At 41.4% G+C, this 25,729-nt stretch overlaps 1 protein-coding gene across 1 annotated transcript; it reads right to left on the bottom strand.

Moving 5' to 3' along the window:
• Positions 1 to 539: 539 nt before the first annotated feature.
• On the bottom strand, positions 540 to 25,536 carry elmod3 (ELMO/CED-12 domain containing 3). The gene is made up of 13 exons (XM_078565534.1): positions 25,177 to 25,536; positions 24,447 to 24,515; positions 23,141 to 23,218; positions 22,928 to 22,997; positions 21,013 to 21,078; positions 11,497 to 11,520; positions 10,908 to 10,996; positions 10,303 to 10,426; positions 9,207 to 9,329; positions 8,622 to 8,752; positions 5,960 to 6,036; positions 2,075 to 2,202; positions 540 to 1,632 (listed from the first exon to the last, which is right to left on the bottom strand). Exons 1-13 carry the CDS (start codon positions 25,216 to 25,218, stop codon positions 1,397 to 1,399), a joined length of 1,257 nt encoding a protein of 418 aa, XP_078421660.1. The 5' UTR covers positions 25,219 to 25,536; the 3' UTR covers positions 540 to 1,396.
• Between the last annotated feature and the right edge of the window lie 193 nt (positions 25,537 to 25,729).

The raw sequence follows: 25,729 nt of genomic DNA, 5'->3' as shown, positions 1-25,729 counted from the left end.
TAGAAACTGTTTACTCAACCATCTCACTCTCTCACGAGCCCTGTACTGCTGACTTCTACCTTAGCTATATTCGACAGTGCAAAGTATCCACGAGCTCCCAGCAAAGCTGTACCATGCTGTTGATAACTAACATGCAGAATTTGTAACAGTCTTTGTCCCAGCTATGAATACCACAGCCAATCTGTGTTGCTCAACTCAACTATGAGCAATATCAGTGCACCCTGGGAGGGTCAACGTTACTGCTGAGAACTGATCAGTAATTACACAGAACAGTGGGCTTACCACTTGCCTGATCGAACATGAGGTTATCCAAAGTCATTTATTTTGCAATCAATAAGGAATGTTGAAAGAGGGAAACGACAAGACCAATAGTTAAAAATACAAGGCACTGTGAAGGCCCAACAATTTGCCCAGCTAGATACCTTGGGAGTGTGTTTTTAAAAGCAATATGAAGGGATAAATGCAATAATACAAAATTCTCAAAGATTGGACTGCACGCAGGACTACTTCTTTGAAGGTAATGAGCCTGTCATCAGCAGTTAATGATTGGATATTAACTTTATTAAAAGCTTAAAAATTTCCATAGGTTTGAACAAGTTTTCTGATCGCTCAGATTCCTCTTCTCTGGTTGACGCTCTGAACAGGTACTGCAGAGTGGTGACAAAGCCCATGAACAGAGACAGGGAATGTATCAGGTACTGTCGAATCATGTCAAGCCGTCAGATATCATATGCCTCCTGCTTATATCATATATCGCATGCAAAAGAGTCAACTAACTTGTGTGGTTAAGTTAAAATCAGGCAGGGAGGGAAACATCTGAAAAGGAAAATCTTTTCATTCAGCAGAATGACAGCAGCCCAAGCCTTTTATCCCCACTCTCCTTAACAAAAATAAGGACAGAGTGAGAATGAATCTTCAAGCTTTCTCTGTATTGTTGCTCACAACACTGATTCAGAAATAAAGCTAATTAGCATCACTTAAAATGTATAGTACGAACTATGTCTAGTACAGGCTGCACCACTATTAAAGGAAACAAATACATTCTCCTCTCCTGAGTAGGGGACTGAATTCCTCCTGAGAGTCTGGCACTACTGTTTTTAAAAGGTAGCAGAAAGTATCTGTATGCTAGCATTATCTGGAGACAGCACTCAAACTACAGTAGCACTGAATATCTTGAGCTAGTAAAACATGCCTACAACATTGACACATTTGCAAGCCACTGTTATTCGGGAAAGCTGAAGTTCTACTGATGTTGTAGTGTATGGTTTTATGCCAACATATAATGTCCAGTACTTGTGTAGTGCATGCCATAATAGTGAAACATTGGGTATCACATCCCTGCTACATGGTGATGTTGATTATCTCTCTTTCTTACTTTCCATCACTCACACCAGTTTCAGATTAGCCGCACCTCGCCCTCAGGTTCTAGCTCGAGCTCACAGACGCCCATAAAGTTCATCTCTTTGGTGTTTGTGGCAGATGTTTGTTTTGGTGTCATCCCAGCCATACTGTGGTCTGAAGTTGGGGACAGCTTGTCTGCCAGCAAGACTGTTCCATTCTGACGCTCCAACAAGTACGTTTCCAGCCTTTTCAGGAGTTGTTTTGGATTCTTTTTGGCAAACATTTCAACCCCTACAGACAAACAGGAAAAATATTTGAAACTGTCAGGTAATAACGGAAGTTGAAATGGAATTTCAGACAGATTTTTGTGTTATATCTAATCTCTCAGGTTCCATTTCAATCTTGTTGCATTTTGATTGGGCTTAGCTTGGTACCACCTGTCTGAGGTAACCAGCAACAATGATTCTCATATTACGTCCCTAGCTTGAGTTCTCACTCGTTTGTTACAAACAGTTCAATGTTTTATAGTCTATGCTTCAGATATCATGTGGCAATAATCCATGGGAGATTGTATGAATACATAAACCGTTAGATGCAAGTATTGCTTTCAGTATTTTAGGTGTTTAACATCGAATCAAGCAACTCTGAGGATTCCCTTAACCCAATAACAATGCAGTGTTCAGTACAAGTTAAAGGGATTTCACAAAAGATTACCTCACTTTCAGTTTCTCACCTTTAAGAACAAATCCTGAATCAGAGATGGTTTTGTGCTGTGTTTTCCAAATCTGATAAAGATGCAGGAATGCTGCCACATAGAAATCATTCAGGACTCCAATCACCTGCTGCCTTCGGTTACATTCTCTGCCACAAAATAAACATCACTTACAACACATGATAACTTAACAGGGTTACACTATCTTTTGGAGCACATATTTCCAAAACTTTCATTTTCTCTCATCTCAACTTTGCCTTTGTCTCCACTTCTTCCCCAACATGCCACTCAGGCAGGCAAACATCCCATCAACCTATGTAAATGGGGCAGAGACTGCTGCCTGTGTCAGTTGTCTGCCTTGCCACATAGTTTAAGGATGGCCTGGAGGACAGATACCACATGAAATACTTCCATGAGAGTATTCCTCATTCTGTGCGCACAACTATCCATGTACAAATGAACAGTCAATGGGAGACCTCATGAAATGCAATTCAACTGAGACAAAGCTTGAAACATAGTGGGTATCAATCTTTTAAAAATATTCATTCATGGGACGTGGGCTGCGCTGGTTGGACCAGCATTTATTGCCCATCCCGAGTTGCCCTCGAGAAGATGGCGGTGAGCTGCCTTCTTGAACTGCTGCAGTCCATTTGGTGTAGGTACAGCCACAGTGCTGTTGGAAGGGGGTTCCAGGATTTCGACCCAGCAACGGTGAAGGAACGGCGATATATTTCCAAGTCAGAATGATGAATGACTTGGAGGGGAACTTCTAGGTGGTGATGTTCCCATCTATCTGCTGCCCTTGTCCTTCTAGATGGTAGTGGTCATGGGTTTGGAAGGTGCTGTCCAAGGAGCCTTGTTGAATTCCTGCAGTGCATCTTGTAGATGGCACATACTTTTGCCACTGTGCGTGGAGGGAGTGAATGTTTGTAGATGGGGTGCCAATCAAGCGGGCTGCTTTGTCCTGGATGGTGTCAAGCTTCTTGAGTGTACTGGGAGCTGCACTCATCCAGGCAAGTGGGGAGTATTCCATCACACTCCTGACTTGTGTCTTGTAGATGGTGGACAGGCTTTGGGGAGTCAGAAGCTGAGTTACTTGTCACAGGATTCCTAGCCTCTGACTTGTTCTTGTAGCCACAGTATTTATATGGCTAGTTCAGTTCAGTTTCTGGTCAATGGTAACCCCCAGGATGTTGATGGTGGGGGATTCTGTGATGGTAATGCCACTGAAGGTCGGGGGGGGTGATGGTTAGATTCTCTCTTGTTGGAGATGGTCATTGCCTGGCACTTGTCTGGCATGAATGTTACTTGCCACTCGTAGGCCAAGCCTGGATATTGTCCAGGTCTTGCTGCATTTGCATATGGGCTGCTTCAGTATCTGAGGAGTCACAAATAGTGCTGAACATCGTGCAATCATCAGCGAACATCCCCACTTCTGACCTTATGATGGAAGGAAGGTCATTGATAAAGCAGCTGAGGATGGTTGGGCCGAGGACACTATCCTGAGCAACTCCTGCAGCGATGTCATGGAGCTGAAATGATTGATTTCCAACAACCACAACCATCTTCCTTTGCGCTAGGTATGACTCCAACCAGTGAAGGGTTTTCGCCTTGATTCCCATTTACTCCAGTTTTGCTAGGGCCCCTTGATGCTACATTCAAATGTGGCCTTGATGTCAAGGGCAATCGCTCTCACCTCACCTAGGGAGTTCAGCTCTTTTGTCCATGTTTGAACCAAGGCTGTAATGAGATCAGGAGCTGAGTGGCCCTGGCGGAACCCAAACTGGGCGTTAGTGAGCAGGTTATTGCTAAGCAAATGCTGCTCGATAGCACTGTTGATGACCCCTTCCATTACTTTATTGATGATCGAGAATAGACTGATGGGTGGTAATTGGCCGGGTTAGATTTGTCCTGTTTTTTGTGTACAGGACATTCCTGGGCAATTTTCCACATAGCCAGGTAATGCCAGTAGTGTAGCTGTACTGGAACAGCTTGGCTAGGGGCGTGGCAAGTTCTGGAGCAGAAATCCTCAGTACTATTGCCGGAATATTGTCAGGGCCCATAGCCTTAGCATTATCCAGTGCCTTCAGTCGTTTCTTGATATCACGTGGAGTGAATCAAATTGACTGAAGACTGGCATCTGTGATGCTTGGGACCTCTGGAGAAGGACGAGATGGATCATCCACTCGACACTTCTGGTTGAAAATTGTAGCAAATGCATCAGTCTTGTCTTTTGCACTGATGTGCTGGGTCCCCCATCATTGAGAATGGGGATATTTATGAAGCCTCCTCCTCCAGTGAGTTGTTTAATTGTCCACCACCATTCACAACTGGATGTGGCAGGACTGCAGAGCTTCGATCTGATCCGTTGGTTGTGGGATCGCTTTGCTCTATCACTTGCTGCTTATGCTGTTTGGCATGCAAGTAGTCCTGTGTTATAGCTTCACTGGGTTGACACCTCATTTTTAAGTATGCTGTTCCTGGCATGCCCTCCTGCACTCCACTGAACCAAAGTTGGTCCCCTGGCTTGATGGTAATGATACAGTGGAGGGTATGCCGGGCCATGAGGTTGCAGATTGTGTTCGAGTATAATTCTGCTGCTGCTGATGGCCCACAGCGCCTCATGGATGCCCAGTCTTGAGTTGCTATATCTGTTCGAAATCTATCCCATTTAGCATGGTGGTAGTGCCACACAACACGATGGAGTGTGTCCTCAATGTTAAGGTGGGACTTCGTCTCCACAACCACTGTGCGTGGTCACGCCTACCGATACCGTCACGGACAGATGCAACTGCGGCAGGCAGGTTGGTGAGGATGAGGTCAAGTATGCTTTTCCCTCTTGTTGATTCCCTCACCACCTGCCACAGACCCAGTCTTGCAGCTATGTCCTTTAGGACTCGGCCAGCTCGGTCAGTAGTGGTGCTACCTAGCCACTCTTGGTGATGGACATTGAAGTCGTCCACTCAAAGTACATTCTATGCCCTTGCCACCCTCAGTGCTTCCTCCAAATGGTGTTCAACATGGAAGAGCACTGATTCATCAGCTAAAGGAGGGCGGTACGTGGTAATCAGCAGGAGGTTTCCTTGCCCATGATTTACCTGATGCCATGAGACTTCATGGGGTCCAGAGTCGATGCTGAGGACTCCCACGGCAACTCCCTGCGGACTGTATACCACTGTGCCACCACATCTGCTGGGTCTGTCCTGCCGGTGGGACAGGGCATACCCAAGGATGGTGATGGTAGTGTCTGGGATATTATCTGTAAGATATGATTCCGTAAGGATGACTCTGTCAGGCTGTTGACTAGTCTGTGAGACAGCTCTCCCAATTTTGGCACAAGCCCTCAGATGTTAGTAAGGAGGACTTTGCAGGGTCGACAGGGCTGAGTTTGCCATTGTCGTTTCTGGTGCCTATGTCAATGCCGGATGGTCCGTCCGGTTTCATTCCTTTTTTGAGACTTTGTAGCGATTTAATACAACTAAGTGGCTTGCTAGGCCATTTCAGAGGGCATTTAAGAGCCATATGTAATCCAGACCAGGGAAGGACGGCAGATTTCCTTTCCAAAAAGGCATGAGTGAACCAGATGGGTTTTTAAAATAATCGACAATGGTTTCAGATTTTTATTGAATTCATTTTTATTGAATAGCAAGATTCGAACCCGGGTCGCAGAGCATTACCCTGGATCTCTGGATTACTAGTCCAGCCACAATGCCACTACGGCATCGCTTCCCCTCTGACTAATAGGAAGATGTGCTCCCATTGGTATATTTTTCGGGAAGATGAGGAAGCATTTCATCTTACTCCCAAAATGATTAATTTTCTTCTGTTCTAATGTTTGGCTTCTAAATGCCATCTCATTTGACAGGAACAAATTGACATCAGTCACTCATATTCTATGTCACCTACTTGGATAAACATTCTTCCCTCAATGCCTGGATTGTGATTCTGGTGATGTTAATGGACATAAGACAGAAAGGAAAATTCTGCAACAAAAGAAGAAAATATGGTCAAAGGGAAAGCAAACACCATGCAGAGGAGACTGTCTCAGCAAACAGCAAAATCAATTTAACACTCACACCAAAATAATGTTCAATTTGGGATTAAATGTCAGTGCTTCAGAAGGTTAGTAAATATATTTTAATCTTATAGGGATGTGTAATTTTAAAAAAGATGTTGGAAATACATAACAAGTTCATCAGCACTTGAAAGAAATCTAAGAAGTGAATGTTATGCATGCAGGCTACTTGTCAAAAAAAGCATGTTTGTTTCTTTTCCAAATGCTGATAGAAACATTGCATTTTTCAAGAATGTTCTACTATTCATAGTTTTCCAGCATTACGTTTGCCTTAATTGTATATCATATATGTGTGTGTGCATGCGTATTGCTATAAGATTGAATGTAGTTTATTTATTCACTTAAATGCACAACCTAAACTCGTCGAAAATATTTACATTTAGGATTTTTACATTTTTTGTTCACATCAGCCCTGTGTACGATCGACGAATCATGACATCAAAACAACATCACTTTTCAAAATAGGAAAATTGCTATGTAATATTGTCTTTTAGAAACTGGAATTAAAACTATCTTTTTCTGTTCCTCATTTGCTGAAAATGTACCACCTTCTGGGGTACAGCTCCACAAACAGAGAGCATCCTCCAGGTACCTTATCCATGTGATCATTCTTCATGTCAGCCCAGGTATTGAATGTTTGCAGCACACATGAGCAGAGCGTCACAGCTAAGCTCAGTTGTCTCTTCACCCCTATGGTCATAAATACACGTCACAGCATGGATAATGAACAGAAGTGGGAATTCTGGCTCAATTTCCTCCTCCCCAGTCTGGGTCACTGAGACCTTCTGCCCTGACTGATATCAGCTAACTCTCCACAGAGCAGGAAGAGAATCTTTGGTCTATTGCTAAGTACAGCTCAGTATCAAAATGGGAAGCAAAAATACTTTGCAGGAGTTCTTAAAAATCAGAGTGCCTGACACATTAAAAATTTAATGCTGATGTAAATGGTTGCTAAGGATATATAGAATAACATACAATATCCACTGAAGGTAAAGATTATAATCAACAATTCCAATTTGTACAGTTTTTGCGCATTGAATATAAAACACATCTGGTACAAGTTTACATATGAAACTAAACTACATGTATGCAAAAGCAGTTTCCATTCTCTAAATATACCACAGTCTACCCATGAGTCATCATGCTGTACCAAACGAATAATACAACCAAGTAAACCAATCAACCTGGGAGGCAGGCGAGAGATACATTCAATGTTGTTACCCCACAATATTGCAGTTTGGGATGAACAACCCTTGATTCCTCTCCCTCCCAAGCACAATGGCATAAAGAAAGATTACAAACTTAAGTGTGGAAACCCACAGCCACTAATCCTGGTGCAGCATTCCAAAGCTCCATTGCATCAAACATAACATGAAATGGGTTAACTTAATTTACTTTCAAATTGAAACGACTTTTTTCAACTCTGTTGACATAGTTTCGCTAATAAATTCCATTTATTCAGCTTATCTCAAAATACAGAAGCAAGTTCTTGCAGGCCTTACTCACAATAGACTGTCATGCCTAGTATGTTATGGACTTGCAATCAATTTTTATATTTTAAAACTGAACACAAAAGGCTGAAAAAGATAGCCATCCGAGGGCCACCTTACTCCTTTTGTGGAATGAAACCACTCCCTTGTCTCAAGATGGGTCAAAAGGAATATTCCAAACTGATGCTGAATCAATGCCCTTTCCCGAAAATAATCCAAAAGGGTATTATCAAATTGAATGTGCCATTCAAACACAAAGACCCTGGCTGTCTCAAACTCTCAAGTTGTTAAACCCTAAACACAGGGTGTGTAATGGACATAACCACCCACCTTATTTGGTTAAGGGCTTGAACTTGTAAAAATTCATATGATAGGACAGTCATGTTTTCTGTCTGCTTTTAAAAGCAGCAACCTCTTTGCAGACAGAGTTCCGCCAAAAGCCATTAGCTGTAAGTCATCAAGCAGCAAAGGTAATGAACAGCAAATAGCTTGAAGGCAAGAGATCTCAACAGAGAGTAGGACTTCCTCAACCCATTCCAGTTAAAATTCACCTGAGAACCAACCTCCTAGAAATGTGACTACAAGAAACCTCAAACCTTACTAAGAATCCTTCACTTTACAAGACTTCATTTCTTTAAAGCATCAACTTCATCGAAGAAACTACAGGCCTGCCATGAAAGAGAATGAGATTATTATAAACTGTAATAGTATATTATCTTCATCTGTATCTAATCTTTGTGTGTGAGACGAAAGAGTGAAATGTTGCATTATTTTCGAGGTAAGCGAGTGACAATAAATAACCTTTTTTTGTTTTTAAACTCACAAAAGCTTGCTGTTGAAATTATTTAATTTGAGATCCACACTCTGAGGGTAAGAAAACACAGACCTCTTACATACAAACATACCAAACACAGGCAGCAATGGGAACACAAAAATTCTGTCTGTGACAAGATTCTATCTTTTGAATTTTAAACCAAATTAAGAAGTGGTAGTGTTGACTAACTTGTATTGGATGCTGTGACAATTTATAAATATCACGAGCCAATGGTAAAGTTTGCAGGTCCATCACCATATACAACGTGTGCATCAACCCGAGGAATCCTGTCCCTCGTAGGTCAGTCCCTGGATCTGAACCTAGTAACAAACAAAATTCATAGGCAAAAATACAAGTCAAACTTGTTCACCATTTTGCTCTGCTAGTTCACAAGCATATCCTGAGGAAAGCATATTCCTTAGGTTTGTTGTTTGTCAGGCATAATTTGAAGAAATCACAGTAGTTTTGTAGAAGCAGTACACGTACCAGAATGTGTACTGGTTGTGTAAAACAGCCAGTTTAACACAACCAACTTAACTGTATCACTGCTATAGCACTGTTACACATCCAGACTTAATGCTGCCAGTTCTCACATTCAGCCTCAGTGTGAACACGCTGTTATAACACACTCTTTGCTACATTGTACACATTTAATGCTGCCAACAGAATACATTCGCTCTTGGATAAAATTCCCTGTTGAACCCCAGCCCGATAATGCGCTGGGAGCATCGCAACATGAACCACCTGTAAAGCAGAATGTTTCTTTGTTCTTACCTTGAAATCCTAATTGTTCCCAATGTGACCCATATCGTGCACAGTCAAACTTTGCCCCAGTCAGTTTCTTGTAAATTGTCTGCAAAACTCGAATGTGAACTTTCTGATCGTTGTCCAGGGAGCCTGCGCCAAAAAAAGTACCAGCATCTTGTACAATTTAAGCTAGTGATTTTTGTTCATTAGAAGTCTGTTTTACAAACCTATCAGTAACAGTTTCAAACCCAGGATACTTTGTGTGGCAAATGATCCGGTGAACAAAAATAATTTTTTTTTATTGGAGTCTGAGATTCTTAAACTTTCTTGTAATATCAGCCACCCTGTCAATTCACCCTGGATACCCAGTTATATCTACTAATTCTATGCTGGATGCCCACAGGGCTAGCTCACTGAAGTGTCTCAGAAGATGTTCATACAGCTCATTACTATGAAGCACAAACTAAACTTAAAGACTTGCATTTACATTGTGTTTTTTATGAGCACCAGACATCTCAAAATGCATTACAGTCATTGAAGTACTTTTTGAAGTATCGTCACTTTTGTAATGTAGGACATTTCAGCCACTGTGCACATAGCAAACTCTCACAAACAGCAATGTGATAATGATCAGATAATCTGGTTTTGTGATGTTGATTATGGGGTACACATTGGCCAGGACACCAGGGGCAACTCCCCTGCTCTTTAAAATAGTGCCATGGGATCTTTTACATGTACCCAAGCAGACAGATGGAGCCTTGGTTTAACAACTCATCTGAAAGGTGGCACGTCCAACAGTGGGGTACTCCCTCAGTACCGTACTGGAGTGTCAGCCTTAGCTTTGGTGCCCAAGTTCTGGAGTGGGACTTGAACATGGAACATTGTAACTCAGAGTGTTATCCACTGAGCCATGACTGACACTGAAAAGTAACTGCTTCCAACCTTGCATGGGAAAACATGATAGGAATGGTTTCCAGGTAGAAAATAAAAGCATGTTGAGTGCTAGACCCTGAATAAACTGCAAAACACTCAGTGTCTCACATATGCTTCACAATAAAATGGACATGTATTAAAGCAAGATGCAGTCTTGCTTCAGATTAAGTGAACTGCTTGCCATACTCACACTGGCCAATCGCAAACACCAAGTCCCGCTCCTCCTGCAACTCCTTGTGCAACCGCGGAGGGCCGAAGAGAAAATGAGTGATGGCAGAAAACCCTGTCCTCCGCACAGTTGGCTGTATGTTCTTCTGTCAGTGTGAAGAAAAAAGCCAGACCTGGTCAGATCTGGAATGCTATCCACCAAACCTACAGGTCATGTCATATTGGAACATCCTTCCCTTCAGCCCACATACTCTGCTGCCATGAAACATCTGACTTTCAAATCCCAGATGCCATCACATATGAAACGACCTGCCCTTGTGCTTTTAGAAAGCTCTGGTCTTGAGCATCCTCCCACAAGACTCAGACCTCCTCACATATGAAGCATTCTGCCCAAAGACCTCTGAATCTGTCACACATTTGAGCATTCTCCCCAAGAGAAGCGGGAAAATGTCTGGGACATCAGTCTGACATTTAACAATATAGCATTAGCCAAAACCTTTTGCATGACATGAGGTTTGAGGTTAAAATCTGCAAGGAGCATTTCAAAAAATAATTTTCTTAAACGAATCATCAAAACAAACAACTGAGTGTTCTGTTCTCAGTTTCCTTCTCTCACACTGTGCTTACCCTGTATTCACAGAGATCAGCCGTTTGAAAATGCTGAAGTGCTTCATTAAAGGAGATGACTTGGGTGCATCCAGTTACATCATTTGGACCTAGAAGGAAACAACACATATGAATAAGTGGCACTAATGTACAGATGATCTTTCACATAAGACAACATTTCAAACTCTCCACCAGGTTCAGTTTAACTTCAAGGTTTCAAAGTATATTCACACAGCTGTGATTGCAGCATGTTCAGTTCACTGCAGAACATTTTGTGGGACTGACAAGGTAACCAGGGTAACTTACTCAAGCAGCATTGAGCCATTCATTTCTCAGACCAGTCTTCTGATGGTGAATTTTGGTAGGTTCCAGCACTGAGTTGATAGGATGTAGGGGCATGTTGCCAACTGTACTGGGACATTCTTCTGAGTTCTCCATGTCATTTTAACTGGGGTTTACTGCTGAGCACGCCATGGTGTATTTCCAAATGTGCTTGGCATGTTGCTATGGTATTTTGCTTTGGCGATCTAAGCAATTGTGGAGTCAGAATGTTGAATGTTATTAACATACAACATAAGAAAGCCATAAGGCTATGCAGAGAAATCCTTACCTTCCTGTTCCTCCAATGGAAAATCTGAAAGAGAAGAAAATCACTCAGCCAGTCAGAGTAGAAGCAAATACACAGAACTTTGCTCATTCAATTAGCATATTGAATTTTCCCATTTATTAATTTTTGTTCTTTCACACCATCTCCCATTCAATATGTGAGAGCAAGGGAACCTAAGAGCATAAGAAATAGGAGCATGAAGATACCATTTGACACCTCAAGCTTGCTCTGCCATTAAGTGCGATCATGGCTAATCTTCTGCCTCGACTCCACTTTCCCTCCCACTTCCCATATCCCTTGATTCACTGAGAGACCAAAAATCTGTTTACCTCAGTCTTAAGTATATTCAACTATGAAGCCCAACCCTCTGGATAAAGAATTCTATAAATTTGCAACTCTTTGGGTAAATAGGTTTCTTCTCATCTCAGTCCTAAATTATTGATTTTTTTTTGGAAAATATACTTTATTCATAAAATATCTGAAAGGGCGTTACAAAACATTTCAAAATGACCATCACAAAAGTACAATCAGATTCAACTTTTCCACATAGATCATGAGGTGCTTCAATACAATCAATGAATATTAGAGACATTTCAACATGATCATTACAGACAGTCAGACAGTGCAATGGTATTCAAATTATCTACATAGATATATCGAATTATCTACAAAGATCATGTTGCACTCTGAGGTGCTTCAATACAATTGTGACACATGTAGTTTTTACTGCATACCGAGAGGTCTGTACAGTTCCCAGCCCCTAGGTGCACTGTGGCAGAAAGGTCTTACACAGTGACCTTTCCCCATTGTACCTTTGTGGCGGCTGCCCCAAGCTTTAGTGCATCCCTCAGCATGTAGTCCTGGACCTTGGAATGTGCCAGTCTGTAACACTCAGTCGGGGACAACTCTTATCACTGGAAGACCAACAAGTTTTGGGCAGACCAAAGAGCATCTTTCACCGAGTTGATGATCCTCCAGCTGCAGTTGATGTTTGTCTCAGTATGTGTCTCTGGGAACAGCCCTTACAGCACAGAGTCCTGTGTCAGAGAACTGCTTGGAAGAACCTCGACAAAAACCACTGCATCTCTCTCCAGACTTTCTTTACAAAGGCACATTCCACAAGGAGGTGAACAACGGTCTCTTTCCCACCACAGTCCCCTCGAGGGCAGCGTGCGGAGGGTTGAGACTCCTGGCATGTTGGAAGGATCTGACAGGGAGGGCCTTTCTCATCACTAGCCAAGCTACGTCTTGGTGCTTGTTGGAAAGTTCTGGAAATGAGGCATTCTGCCAAATGACTTTGACAGTCTGCCATGGGAGCCATCGGACAGGACCCACCATCTCATTTTCCCGCAGGGCCTCAAGAACATTGTGCCGGCGACTGCCTGATGGACTTGTGATTATAAAAGTGTTTCTCTGCATAAATTCTTCCACGAGGGATAGGTGGTACAGCACGGTCCAACTACTTGGGAGCGTTCCGCGGCAGCATGGCCAGACCCATCCTTCGCAACAGCGGGGAACCTCAGCACATAGTGACACTTGGTGTTTGTGTACCGAGGGTCTTTGCACAGCTTGATGCAGCCACACACAAGGGTGGCCATCAGGATAAGGGTAATGTTGGGCACGTTTTTTCGCCCTTTATCCAGAGGCTTGTACATCGTGTCCCTGCGAACACGACCCATTTTCAAGCTCCAGATAAAGCGAAAGATAGCTCGGGTGATCGCCACCGCGCAGGAGTGAGGAATGAGCCAGACCTGCGCCACGTATGGCAACACAGAGAGTGCCTCACACCTGATGACCAAGTTCTTACCCATAATGGACAGAGAGCGTCGCTCCCACTTGCCCAGTTTTGTTTCCACCATAGCCACTCGTTCCTTCCAGTTTCTAACGCACGCCCTGGTCCCTCCAAACCATATCCCCAGCACCTTCAGGCAGTCTGACCTGACAGTGAAGGGGACAAAGGATTGGTCAGCCCTGTTCCCAAAGAACTTGATCCCTATTCTGAGCTATATCCCCGTCATCGAGATTCCCCAGTGGGGAAAAAACCCCTCTCAATGATTGCCTTATCATGCCCCTTCAGAGTCTCCTATGTTTGAATGAGATCATCTCTTCTTCTTCTAAACTGCAGAGAGCATAGGTCCAATTTACTCAGTCTCTCATCATAGGAGAACACTCTCAGCCCAAGAACCAATCAAGTGAAGCTTCACTGTACTACTTCCAATGCAAGTAAATGAATTAAAGATGGAGACCAAAACTGCACGCAGTACTGCAGGTGTGGTCTCACCAAAGCCCTGTACAATTATAGCAAGACTTCCCTAATCTTGTACTCCAATCCCCATGCTATAAAGGCCAACATGCCATTAGCTTTCCTAATTGATTGCAGTACTGCATGCTGACTTTGTGTTAATTGTACGAGTACACCCAAGTCTCGCTGAATAGCAACATTTAGAAGTTCGCATCTTGTCAAAAAATGTTCTGCTTTTCTGTTCTGACTACCAAAGTGAATAACCTCACATTTCCCCACATTATACTTCATCTGCCACTTTGTTATCCATTCACTTAACCTGTCTGTATCTCTTGCAGAATCTGCAAATTAATAGTAAGGTCACACAATTAAGAACATTTTTCTACCTTTCCAGAGACAGCCAGAACAGAAAAATGGCACAGCTCATCAGGCCAGCAATGCAACAGGGCTCTCAGCCCCATTGTTCCCATTTAAAGAGAAAAACGGGATAGGAAGTTTCCATCAGGCCAGCCACATAGCATCTTGGTAGCCTGCTATTAACAGTGTTATTAGTTGCCTTTACTACCTGCCCTCTCCATTAAAGGTGTCGTACATGCAACAATCAATGAGGGACAAGAAATCTGTGGAACTGAACAAAGAGTCAACATCCATTCTCCCATGTCACTGATGGGGAACTTCCTCTTGGAGAGGTGGGTGGGGAATGACGAGGTTCAGCAGACGACAGCGAATTCTCACTGCCCAGATAAGATAGGGCTTGACAGGGCAGATACTGAAAAGTTGTTTCACCTGGTTAAAGAATGTAGAACATGGGGGCACAGTCTCAGGATAAAGGTTTGATCATTTTGGACTGTGATGAAGAGGAACCACTTCATTCAAAGGGTTGTGAAACCAGGATATCTGTAACCATAGTCAACATATGATCTTTTATGTGGACATAACTGGAGAGCCAGTGAATCACTTGTAATTCCAAATCTTTCAATGAAGTCCAATATTTTCTTTGTTTGTATATCTGCCTGCATGCATTCTGCAAAGTTCCCATCTTTTCTGAGCTGGCTGTTTGTTTTTCTGTGAAATTACTTCCATCCTGTAGACCATATGTGAGCTTTCTCTATTACGAACATGTGCAAAGCAGAGAACTGAAATATTAACTCCAGTGGTACTAAAAGATCATCAGGTTGGTTAAGCAGAAACAACCTGCACATAGACATACAGAAAAAGAGGCAAGTTTCATTGAAACAAATGTTGGGCAGTTCTTAAAAGTGGAATAAGGCCACTGTGATACTGGACTGATGAGGTAACAACTTCACTGGCTCTGCAACCATGTGTAAATATGATACCACTGCAAAGCTGACTTAATTAAGTAGTTAGTAAAGTGAGCAGAAAACCATTTTGTTAATGACTTGGGTTTATAGTCAATAAAAAGAGCAGCCCTATCAAGAATTTCCTGTTTGTTGAAGAATAATTCAAAGAGTGACCCTACCCTAATTTTTCCACAGCACACTGTACTGTGTAGAATGACCTCATTTAGAAAAAGACGGGAAATGAACTGGAGTTATTCATGCCTAACTCCCACAATCCTAAAGCTGAGCTGAAACGCAGAATGGCTGTGGCTTCACCCCTCCCCAGTGAATTCTCTCAGGTTTATAAATAACTGAACATTTTTTTCTGCTGAACTGTAATTAGGAGCACGATTGAACCTGAATTTTTCAGTTCATCTATACTCACTGCAAGTTACATAAGATCATGCGAAATAGGAGCAGAAGGCCAATGGCCCCTCCAGCCTGCTCCGCCATTCAACAAGATCATTGCAGATCTGATTGTGATTTTAATTCCACTTTCACGCCTGCCCACACAGACCACCACTCCCCCACCCCCATAACCCTTGACCTGTCAATCACAAATCTATCTAACTTAGCCTTGAACATATTAAATGACCCAGCCTCAACTGCTAGTTGGAAAAGAGAATTCCAAAGACTAACGACCCTTAGAGAATAAAATTCCTTCTTAATTGGGAGACTCCCTTTTTTTAAACTATGCCCACCAGTTCTCAATTCCACCACGATGGGAAACATCCTCCTAGCATTTACCTTGTCAAGCCCCCTCAGAATTTTATTTATTTCAATAAGATCACTTCTCATTCTTCTAAACTCTAATGAGTATAGGTTGTACCTGTTCAACCTTTCCTCCTAAGACTACTGCTTCATCCCAGGAATCAGCCTAGTGAACCTTCTCTGAATTGTTTCCAATGGAGTTATATCCCTCTTAAGTAAGGAGACTAAAACTGTACAAAGTACTCCAGGTGTGGTCTCACCAATGCCCTCTACTTTTATGCTCCATACCATAAGGCCATTCAGCCCATCGAGTCTGCTCTGCCATTCAATGAGATCATGGCTGATCTGATAATCCTCAACTTTACTTTCCTGCCTTTTCCCTATATCCCTTTATTCCCTTACTGATTAAAAATATGTTTATCTCAGCCTTTAATATACTTAACGACCCAGCCTCTACAGCCCTATGCGGTAAAGAATTCCACAGGTTGACTACGCTCTGAGAGAAGAAATTCCTCCTCATCTCTGTTTTAAATGGGCGTCCCTTACTCTGAGATTATGCCCTCTGGGCCTAGACTCTCCCACAAGGGGAAACAACCTCACAGCATCTACCCTGTCAAGCCCCTTAAGAATCTTATATATATATTTCAATAAGGTCACCTTGTTCTTCTAAACTTCAATGATTACAGGCCCAACCTACTCAACCTCTCCTCCATACCCAGGATCAAACTAGTGAACCTTCTCTGGACTGCCTCCAATGCCAGTATATCTTTCCTTAGATAAGGGGGCCAAAACTGTTTACAGTATTCTAGATGTGGTCTAACTAGTGCCTTGTATAGTTTAGCAAGGTTTCCCTATCTTTATACTCCATTCACTTTGAAATAAAGGCAAACATTCCATTTGCCTTCCCTATTGCCTGCTGAACTTGTAGGCTAGCTTTTTGGGATTCATGCACCGAGGGCCCCCAAATCCCTCTGTGCTGCAGCTTTCTGCAGTCTTTCTCCATTTAAATAATATTCAGCTCCTCTATTCTTTCTGCCAAAGTGCATAACCTCACATTATATTCCATCTGCCAAGTTTTTGTCCACTCGCTTAACCTGTCTATATCTGTCTGTAGACTCTTTGTGTCATCCTCATCCCTTGCCTTCCCACCTATTTTTGTGTCATTTGCAAACTTGGCAATAGTACATTCACTTCTCTCATCCAAGTCATTAATATATATTGTAAATAATTGTGGCCCCAGCACTGATTCCTGTGGCACTTCACTAGTTACAGGTTGCCATCCTGAAAATGCACCCCCTTATCCCAACTCTCTTGTCTTCTATTAGTTAGCCAATCCTATATCCATGCTAATATACTACTCCAAACACCATGGGCTCTTAGCTTATTAAGTAGTCTTATGTGCAGTACCTTATTGAACGCCTTTTGGAAATCCAAATATATTACATCTACTGGATCCCCTTTATCTATTCTGCTTGTTACCTCCTTAAAAGAATTCTAATAAGTTTGTTAGGCATGATTTCCCCTTCATGAAGCCATGCTGATTCTGCTTGATTATATTATTCATTTCTAAATACTCTGATATTACATCCTTTATAATAGACTCCAACATTTTCCCAATGACAGATGTTAGGCTAACTGGCCTGTAGTTACCTGTTTTTTGCCGCCCTCCTTGTTTGAATAAGGGTGTTACATTGGCAGTTTTCCAATCCCATGGGACTTTTCCAGAATCTAAGGATTCTTGGAAGATTACTACCAGTGCAGCCACTATCTGTGTAGCTACTTCCTTTAATATCCTAGGATGCAACCCATCAGGTCCAGGGGACTTACTGGCCTTTAGCCCCATTCGTTCCCCTAGTACCATTTCTCTAGTGATAGAGATTGTATTTATTTCTTCCCCCGCTTTTGCCGCTTGATTATTTAGCATTTTTGGAATGCTATTGGTGTCTTCTACCGTGAAGGCTGATGCAAAGCATTTATTCAACTCCTCTTCCATTTCCTGGTTCCCATTCTTATTTCCACAGCCTCATTCTCTAAGGGGGCTATGTTCACTTTGGCCTCTCTCTTCCTTTTCATATATTTAAAGAAGCTCTTACTGTCCGTTTTTATACTACTTGCTAGTTTACCCTCAAAGTTTATTTTCTCCCTCTTTATTATTATTTTTTAGTCATCATTTGTTGGTTTTTAAAACTTTCCCAATCCTCTGGCTTACCACTGATCTTTGCCACATTGTTTGTTTTTCCTTTCAATTTGATACTATCCTTAACTTACTTGGTTAACCATGGTTGGTTTATCCCCTTCCTAGAATCCTTCTTCCTCACTGGGATATATCTTTGTTGTGAGTCATGAATTATTTTCTTAAACATCTGCCATTATTTATCAACTGTCTTTTCTGCTAAACTCCTTTCCCAGACCACTCCAGCCAACTCTGCCTTCATTCCTTTGTAATTACCCTTAATTAAGTTTAGCATAGTTGTTTCTGACCCATGCTTCTCATTCTCTAATTGAATGCTAAATTCCACCATGTTATGGTCACTATTTCCTAGGGGATCTATTACTCTGAGATCATTTATTAAACCTGCCCCTTGTAATAAAGACCAACATTCCATTTGCCTTCCTAATTACTTGCTGTGCTGCATGCTAATATTTTGTGATTCACGTACAGATCCCTCTGTACTGAAGCACTCTGCAGTTTCTCTCCAGGTAAATAATATTCTGCTTTTCCATTTCTCCTGCCAAAATTCACAACCTCACATCTTACCACATTATACTCCATTTGCCAATATTTTCAACCACTCACTTAACCTATCTGTATCCCTTTGCAGACCCCCTTTGTATCCTCCTCACAACTTGCTTTCCTATCTATCTTTGTATCATCAGCAAATCTGGTTGCAATACAGTTTGTCTCTTCATTCAAGTCATTAATATAGATCGTAAGTATTCAAAGCCTCTGCATTGATTCCTGTGGCACTCCACTAGGCATAGTTTACCAAAGTGAAAATTACCCATTTATTCTGACTCCCCCTCACTGTTAATTAACCAATCTTCTATCCATGATCATATGTCTTCCCCAACAACATTAGCTCTTATCTTATGTAGTAATCTTTTACGTGGCGCCTTATCGAATGCCTTTCCTACTGGCTCCCCTTTAACCACCCTAGTTGTTACAGCCTCAAAGAACTCTAATAAATTTGTCAAAAATGATATCCCAGTCACAAAACCGTGTTGACTCTGCCTTACTGTGTTGTGGCACAGAAGGAGGCCATTCAGCCCATCGTGTCTGCAATGGCTCTCCAAATGAGCATTATGACCTGGTGCAATTGCCCTGCCTTTTCCCTGTACCTCTGCATATTATTTCTATTCAAATAATTATCTAATGCCCTTATGAATGTCTTGATTGAACCTGCCTTATGGTTTTCTAGATGTCCTCCGCCACTTAATAATGAATTCTAGCATTTTTCCCATGACAGATATTAGACTAACCAGCCTATAGTTTCCTGCTTTTTGTCTCCCTCCTTTCTTAAATAGTGGTGTTACATTGGCAGTTTTCCAATTGCCGGAACCATTCCAGAATCTAGAGAATTTTGGAAGATTACAACCAATGTGTCCACTATCTCTACAGCCACTTCCTTTAAGACCCTAGGATGCAAGCCATCAGCTCCAGGGCACTTGTCAGCCTTTAGCTCATTAGTTTTTCTAGTGCTTTTTCTCTAGTGATTATGATTGTTTTAAGTATCTCTCTTTCCTTTGTGTCTTTGATTTCCTACTATTCAGGAGATGCTTTTTGTGTCTTCTACTGTGAATACAGATACAAAATACATGTTCAAAGTCTCTGCCATTTCCTTGTTTCTCATTATTAATTCCCCAGTCTCATCCTCTAAGGTACCAATGCTTACTTTTGCCACTCTTTTCCTTTTTATACCCGTCTAAAAGCTTTTACTGTTTTTTTTTATTATTACTTGCTAGTTTTCCTCTCATACTCCATTTTCTCTCCCTCAATTTTTTTTTAGCCATCCTTTGCTGGTTTCTAAAATTTTCCCAATCTTCCACCACTAATCTTTGCAGGATTGTACATATGTTCTTTCAATTTGATACCATCCTTAACTTCCTTAGAAGGATGGTGTATCCTTCTCATAGTGTCTTTCTCTCTCAATGGAATCTATCTTCGTTGGGAGTTTTGAAATATCTCCTTAAATGTCTGCCACAGCTTCTCTAATGTCTTAGCTTTTAACTTATTTTCCTATTCCACTCTAGCTAACTGTCATCATACATTTGTGAAACAAGAACAGAAAATGCTGGAAAAACTCATTGGGTCTAACAGCATCTGTGGAGAGAAAAACAGAGTTATAATTTCGAGTCCATATGACTCTTCAGGGCTAAAGAGAAGTAAAAGCGGGATGAAATTTACACTGTTTAAGGGGGGTGGAGCAGGTGAAGCTGGATAGAAGACCAGTGATACGTTGTCAATCTCTCCTTTGCACCCATTTATCGCTGGCCTTCTATCCAGCTTCGCCTGCTCCACCCCTTGTAAACGGTATAAATTTCATCACGTTTTTACTTCTCTTTAGCTCTGAAGAAGAGTCACACAGACGCGAAACGTTAACTTTGTTTTTCTTTCCACAGATGCTGTTAGATCTGCTGAGATTTTCCAGCATTTTCTCTTTTTGTTTCAGATTTCTAGCATCCGCAGTATTTTGCTTTTATCATACTTGTGATTGCCTTTATTTAAGTTTAAGACACTAGTTTCAGACCCATATTTCTCACCCTCAAACTGAATGAGAAATTCCATCATGTTATGATCACTCTTATCGAAAGGATCCTTTACTATGAGGTCATTAATTAATTCTGTATCATTACAAACTACCAGGTCTACAATAGCCTGTTCCCTGGATCATTACACATTATCAGGTCAAGGTTGCTGTTATGACCTGTTTTTTAACATCACACTATTTGAGGGGAGACACCTGTGGCTGTCTGCCAAATCGTCATCTGGTGACATCTAAGATTACAAGTATATGTTGCCTTTATAATGAATCTGTTTCTCTTTAATTTAAATCATAGTTAAACTAATTTATTACAGGATGTCAGATCCAACATAATCAGGTATTTTTGATTAAACATGATAAGGAGGTAAACTTTATTGAATGGCCAGTGATGTGGACTGACAGACACAGTGACTATCTACTGTCAAGTTAAAAACAGCGGAAACCCGGAGTATTAATATCTCACCTCTGTGAAATGTTTCCAAAGCCTCCCACTCAGCCTCTGCCTGCAACACCTCCAAAGTCACCTCCACTGCATAAACAAAAAAAAACATTTTCAGTATGTTTTATCGTGTACAAACTCCTTCCTTTCACAGCCCAAAGTCTTCCCTATGGATTACATAGACGCAGTTATCTTCCCAATTCAGATTTTACGCATGCTCCTAACACCAACAGCTTAACTTCAGCAGATTATCTAAAAAAAAATTAACTTCTTTGTCTCCTGTTACCATCTAATAGAACATAAAAACCGCACATTAGGTACTTCATACTGCCTTTACCAGGACAAATAATTCTTACCAGTCCACCTACAACCATAATTTCAGATTATCTAAAAAAATTAACTTCTTTGTCTCCTGTTACCATCTAATAGAACAAAATAACCGCACATTATGGTATTTTAAACTGCCTTTGCCCAAATGAATAATTCTTACCAGTCCACCTACAATCATAATTTTTGCTTACCTCAAATTCTTTGATATTCAAAATTTAATTCAGTAATAACAATGAAGATATACAATCATAAGAAAATGGAAGACAGGAAAAGAACAATGGTCCATTCAGCCTAACCCACACAACTCCAATGCCTTATGCATCACAACATATACACACCCCATCCTGCCCACAATCCATATATGGATCTGGGGAGGTGACAAACCAGATGAAAATCCTTGCCAATTAGGAGGAAACATCTGGAAAATTCCTTTTCGACTCCTTTAGACAATCAAAACTCATCCAGGAGACCCTCTGCTCTCATTAATGCTATACAGTACTTGTCTTTTATTTGAGTTGATTCCACCCCTGCCAGAAACAGGTCCAGCTCTCACTTGAAGGAATTAAGTGTACAGCGCACAAACCAGCAGCCTGTTCCACAGGTCCAGTCTTTCCTTAGATGTTCCGACATCTAAGCTAGTTCTGGACTTACATAACTTGAGTTCATGACCACTGGTCGTTGCTAACTTATTTACTTGAAACAAACTATCTACACAAACACAATCTGTTCTCTTTATCTTACAAGCCTTGATAAAATACCAATAATACTTCTTATCTCTAAAGTGTCAAGTCCCAGTTGTTTTGTAGGGGTATGTTAGCTCAGTTGGCTAGATGGCTAAAGTGTGGTGCAGAATAATGGTGCCAATGGTGCAGGTTCAATCACTGTACCAGCTGTGGTAGTTTATGCCTCTGTCTTAACCATACTTGATGCAGAGTGGTGTCCCTCAAGTTAGATAACTGCTTGTCCCTCTCTCTAACAGGCAGAGATACCTATGGTCCCTCATGGGTTATGGCTAATTATTTTACCCAGTTCTTTTAAGCTATCTTTGCAAGTAAAATACTTTAACTGAGTATTAATCTCATGGCCTTCCTCTTTCCCCCTTACAATATCACCCATCATTTGAGGAGACTAATACTAGATGTTGTATTTTAAACAAGACCCAACCAAAGTCTTGTACAAGGACAAGTTAAGATGCTTTGCCTTATAATCAATTATCCTATAAGTACACCCTAGTACCCTATCCTCTCCAACAATCACTTCATGGCAATGGCCACAAATGTTTTGTGATCTTTGCTGGAGAACACCCAAATCTCCTTTCTTTCTCTTGAAGGGTGTACATATGTTTCATATTCGCCTTGCCAACTTGCAAACACTGCACTTTTTAAGTTAAACAACATGTCTCACTTTTTGCTGTCAATTCACTATCTGCACACCAACTAGCCCATCTCCAATTTGATCATTCCAGCATAGACTCAAGCTTTCACCCCTGCAAAGTGCTGAAAAGATGTAACTCAAGTTGGCACTTGGCTGGAGTGCAGTTTCTGCAGAAATCAATCTTTATAGAAACTAAAACCCATGCCCTGTCCAAGCCCAGGAAATAGAGACTCACCTTCATGTTTATTTTCATCCGCTCCAGCCGTAAGCGATTGTAAAAGGCCATTTTGCTTCAATGTAGAAATCTGTAAAGAAGCCAACATCCATGATAAAACCAAAGCTTTGCAGAGCTCCTAAGGCGAGCATTTATGGTTGAAATACATACAAATCAAGTATCCAATGAACTCTAATAGTTTCAGTCTTAATCTGCAAGGTTCTTACTACTCACAGGTATCGTTTTCAGCACTGCATTCCCATTGTGAGCATCATCAGTCACATGTGGACGCAGACACATACCCAGCAAACCCTGAAAAACAGCACAAGAGAGAACTTCATGTGATTGCAGAAACACTCCACCACAGGGAGGTGAGGAAGCTGCCGTACCAAACAGCAATATTTCATTCATTCACACTTTTCTCCTATTACTTTCCTTTTGACACAAGTGAGCTTGAGAAAGACCTCCCTTATGTCAGGACCACATTTTACAAAGGGTGATGTGGAAACCAATTCACAAGGAATTCATGCAGCACAACTCTCATCTTCCATCACAAGCTCAGGGTCAAAGCTGACTGACCTCTTGTTAAACCTGACAGATAGTCCAGATAAAGAATAAATGTCCTTTTCTTAAATTAAGAAATGTGTTTATCTTTTACAGGAGTACATAAATACAAGGGGGCTGAAACTGATGATAAATCCATGCCAATGACTTTTTATCAAGCAGGAAACAGTGAAAATGCTACATCATCTTACACAGAATTTACAGCACAAAAGCAAGCCATTCAGCATGACTAGTCTATGCAAATATTTATAGGCCACATGAGCCTCCTCCCAACATCCTATTTAACCTAACCCAGTCGGCATAACCTTCTATTCCTTTCTCCCTCGTGCTTGTCTGGCTTCCCCTTAAATGCATCCATGCTATATGCATTGAATGTGCCATGTGGCAGCAAGTTCTACATTCTCATCAGTGTCTGGGTGAAAGAGTTTCTTCTGGATTCCCTATGGATTTTTGAGTGATTATCATATTTAAGACCCCTAGTTTTGGAGTTCTTCGGAATCATATATGCCCACCTAATCAAACCTGTTCAAAATTTTAAAGACCTCTATTTGGTTACTCCTCTCCCTTCTCTTTTCTTGGGAAAATAACTCCAGATTCTTTAGTCTTTCCTGATAGTTAGACCCTCTCAATTCTGGTTTCAAACTTCTACATCTTTTCCACTTCCTTCTTCAGTGCCTCTGTATACATTTTGTAATATGTTTTTGTCATTTGCTGGTGTTTAGTTTAAGTATTGACTAATATTTCTGTTCTGAAATTCAAAGGGTTTTAGTCAGTTCAGTTGCTGGATGCCTATCTTATTATGACAACTGTACCTTCACGATCAGAGAGAAAAGCCAACGTCCATAGCATTCTAATATATTCCTGTTTCTTTCTCTCTTTTGTAGCCTATTCGCAGTCCCAGTTGAAAATATTTTCACTAAAACAATCGTCTCCCCACTACCAGCTGTGTTAAAGGGCCAACAACGTAAAAGCTTACATTTTTGTAACTGTGCTGTTCTTGAAGGGTCCCAGGAGCACAATTTCCAATGCCAGGAAAGTTCATCACCTGCACAGAAAACACGTACAGTTACGACAATAGGGCTCAGTAATTTATTTAACTGGGTAATGGCAACATTGTAAAGCCACAAAGTTGGTGGTGAGGATCTCAGGAAAGATAAAGTTATCTTCCACTGACAAGTTAGATTGCAGCAATAGTGACAGATGGCTGGACTCTCAAGGCTCACCAGCTTGAGCAGCTAACACGGCAGATATCTCCCCTTTGTTAGCTTGTTTTGTTAAATTTCATTTATCTTGCTATACAACAGTATCAGATACCATAGCAGCGTGAATACACCATTATACTAAAATGTGGGATGCACCAACAACACATTATATTGGCGCAGGATAAACCAACAATTGAACTAAGTGGGGTAGATCATCAATGCAAATCACTGAAGTACTGAATGTCGCACTGGATATACCCACAGTGTGGGACATGCTCACAGCATGAGGTACACTAGCACCAAGGATATGCCAACAGCATGGTACACTGTGCCAGTACTAGCTCACACAACAGTCTCACTGTAGGACGGTATATCCTTAAAGTTTAAGTTTATATCTAATCCAGCAATAAAATACTGACAGATTTTTTCATGACATATTTGCACACAAAGCTGAACTGAAACCAGGCATTTTCTCAGTCCAATTCACTCATTTGTTTCACGTACCTTCTCTTTAGCCTCAATTCTACAGTGCTGGTCCCCATCCATTGTTTTTCACAGGTTCCTATGGCAATGGGTGTTGCTTCTTCTCAGGGATTCTGGGTAGGTTTTCAAACCATATCCTCCGCACTTACGGGCAGGCTGAAAACGGGAGTCTCTTAAGTCTTCAAATCCCTGAAGTCAACAGAGTGCTATGGGTTCAGGGTGGCAGTTGAGCAGTACTGAACAAAACCAAAACTCCACAATAACCAAGATCTGGATTTGTGCCCAGATAGATTTGCACAGCATCTTCAAGCCAAACAGTCCCGAGTCTCATACAAGAAAGCAGTGTGATGCTTATGTATAATGTTGTCGACTGTATTAAGTGACGTTCTCCTGTTCAGTGGTTGTATAGTTAAGGAAGGTGCAGCTGGAGTTCCTGTTGCATGTGCAGTGATGATAAGCACTGGCCAGCTCAAATACAGCACAGGAAGCTGACAATGAATTTATTACAAAATGCAGCCATTTAATTTGATGTGTGCGGCACAAAGGGAAATCTCTGTTGCAGTTGTGTGAGAAA

Source organism: Cetorhinus maximus, chromosome 20 (assembly GCF_964194155.1).
Source record: "Cetorhinus maximus chromosome 20, sCetMax3.hap1.1, whole genome shotgun sequence".
Lineage (NCBI taxonomy): Eukaryota > Metazoa > Chordata > Chondrichthyes > Lamniformes > Cetorhinidae > Cetorhinus > Cetorhinus maximus.
Note: the sequence above shows the minus strand (reverse complement) of the source record. Positions and strands in the feature narration are given on the sequence as shown.

Coding starts and splice junctions, on each gene's coding strand:
- elmod3 (XM_078565534.1), bottom strand. CDS start 25,218: ATGGATGGGGACCAGCACTGTAGAATTGAGGCTAAAGAGAAG. Junction 23,219..24,446: donor AACAGCACAGTTACAAAAAT/GTAAGCTTTTAC, acceptor GCTGTTTTTCAG/GGTTTGCTGGGTATGTGTCT. Junction 2,203..5,959: donor AGGGAAGAATGTTTATCCAA/GTAGGTGACATA, acceptor ATTTTGTGGCAG/AGAATGTAACCGAAGGCAGC.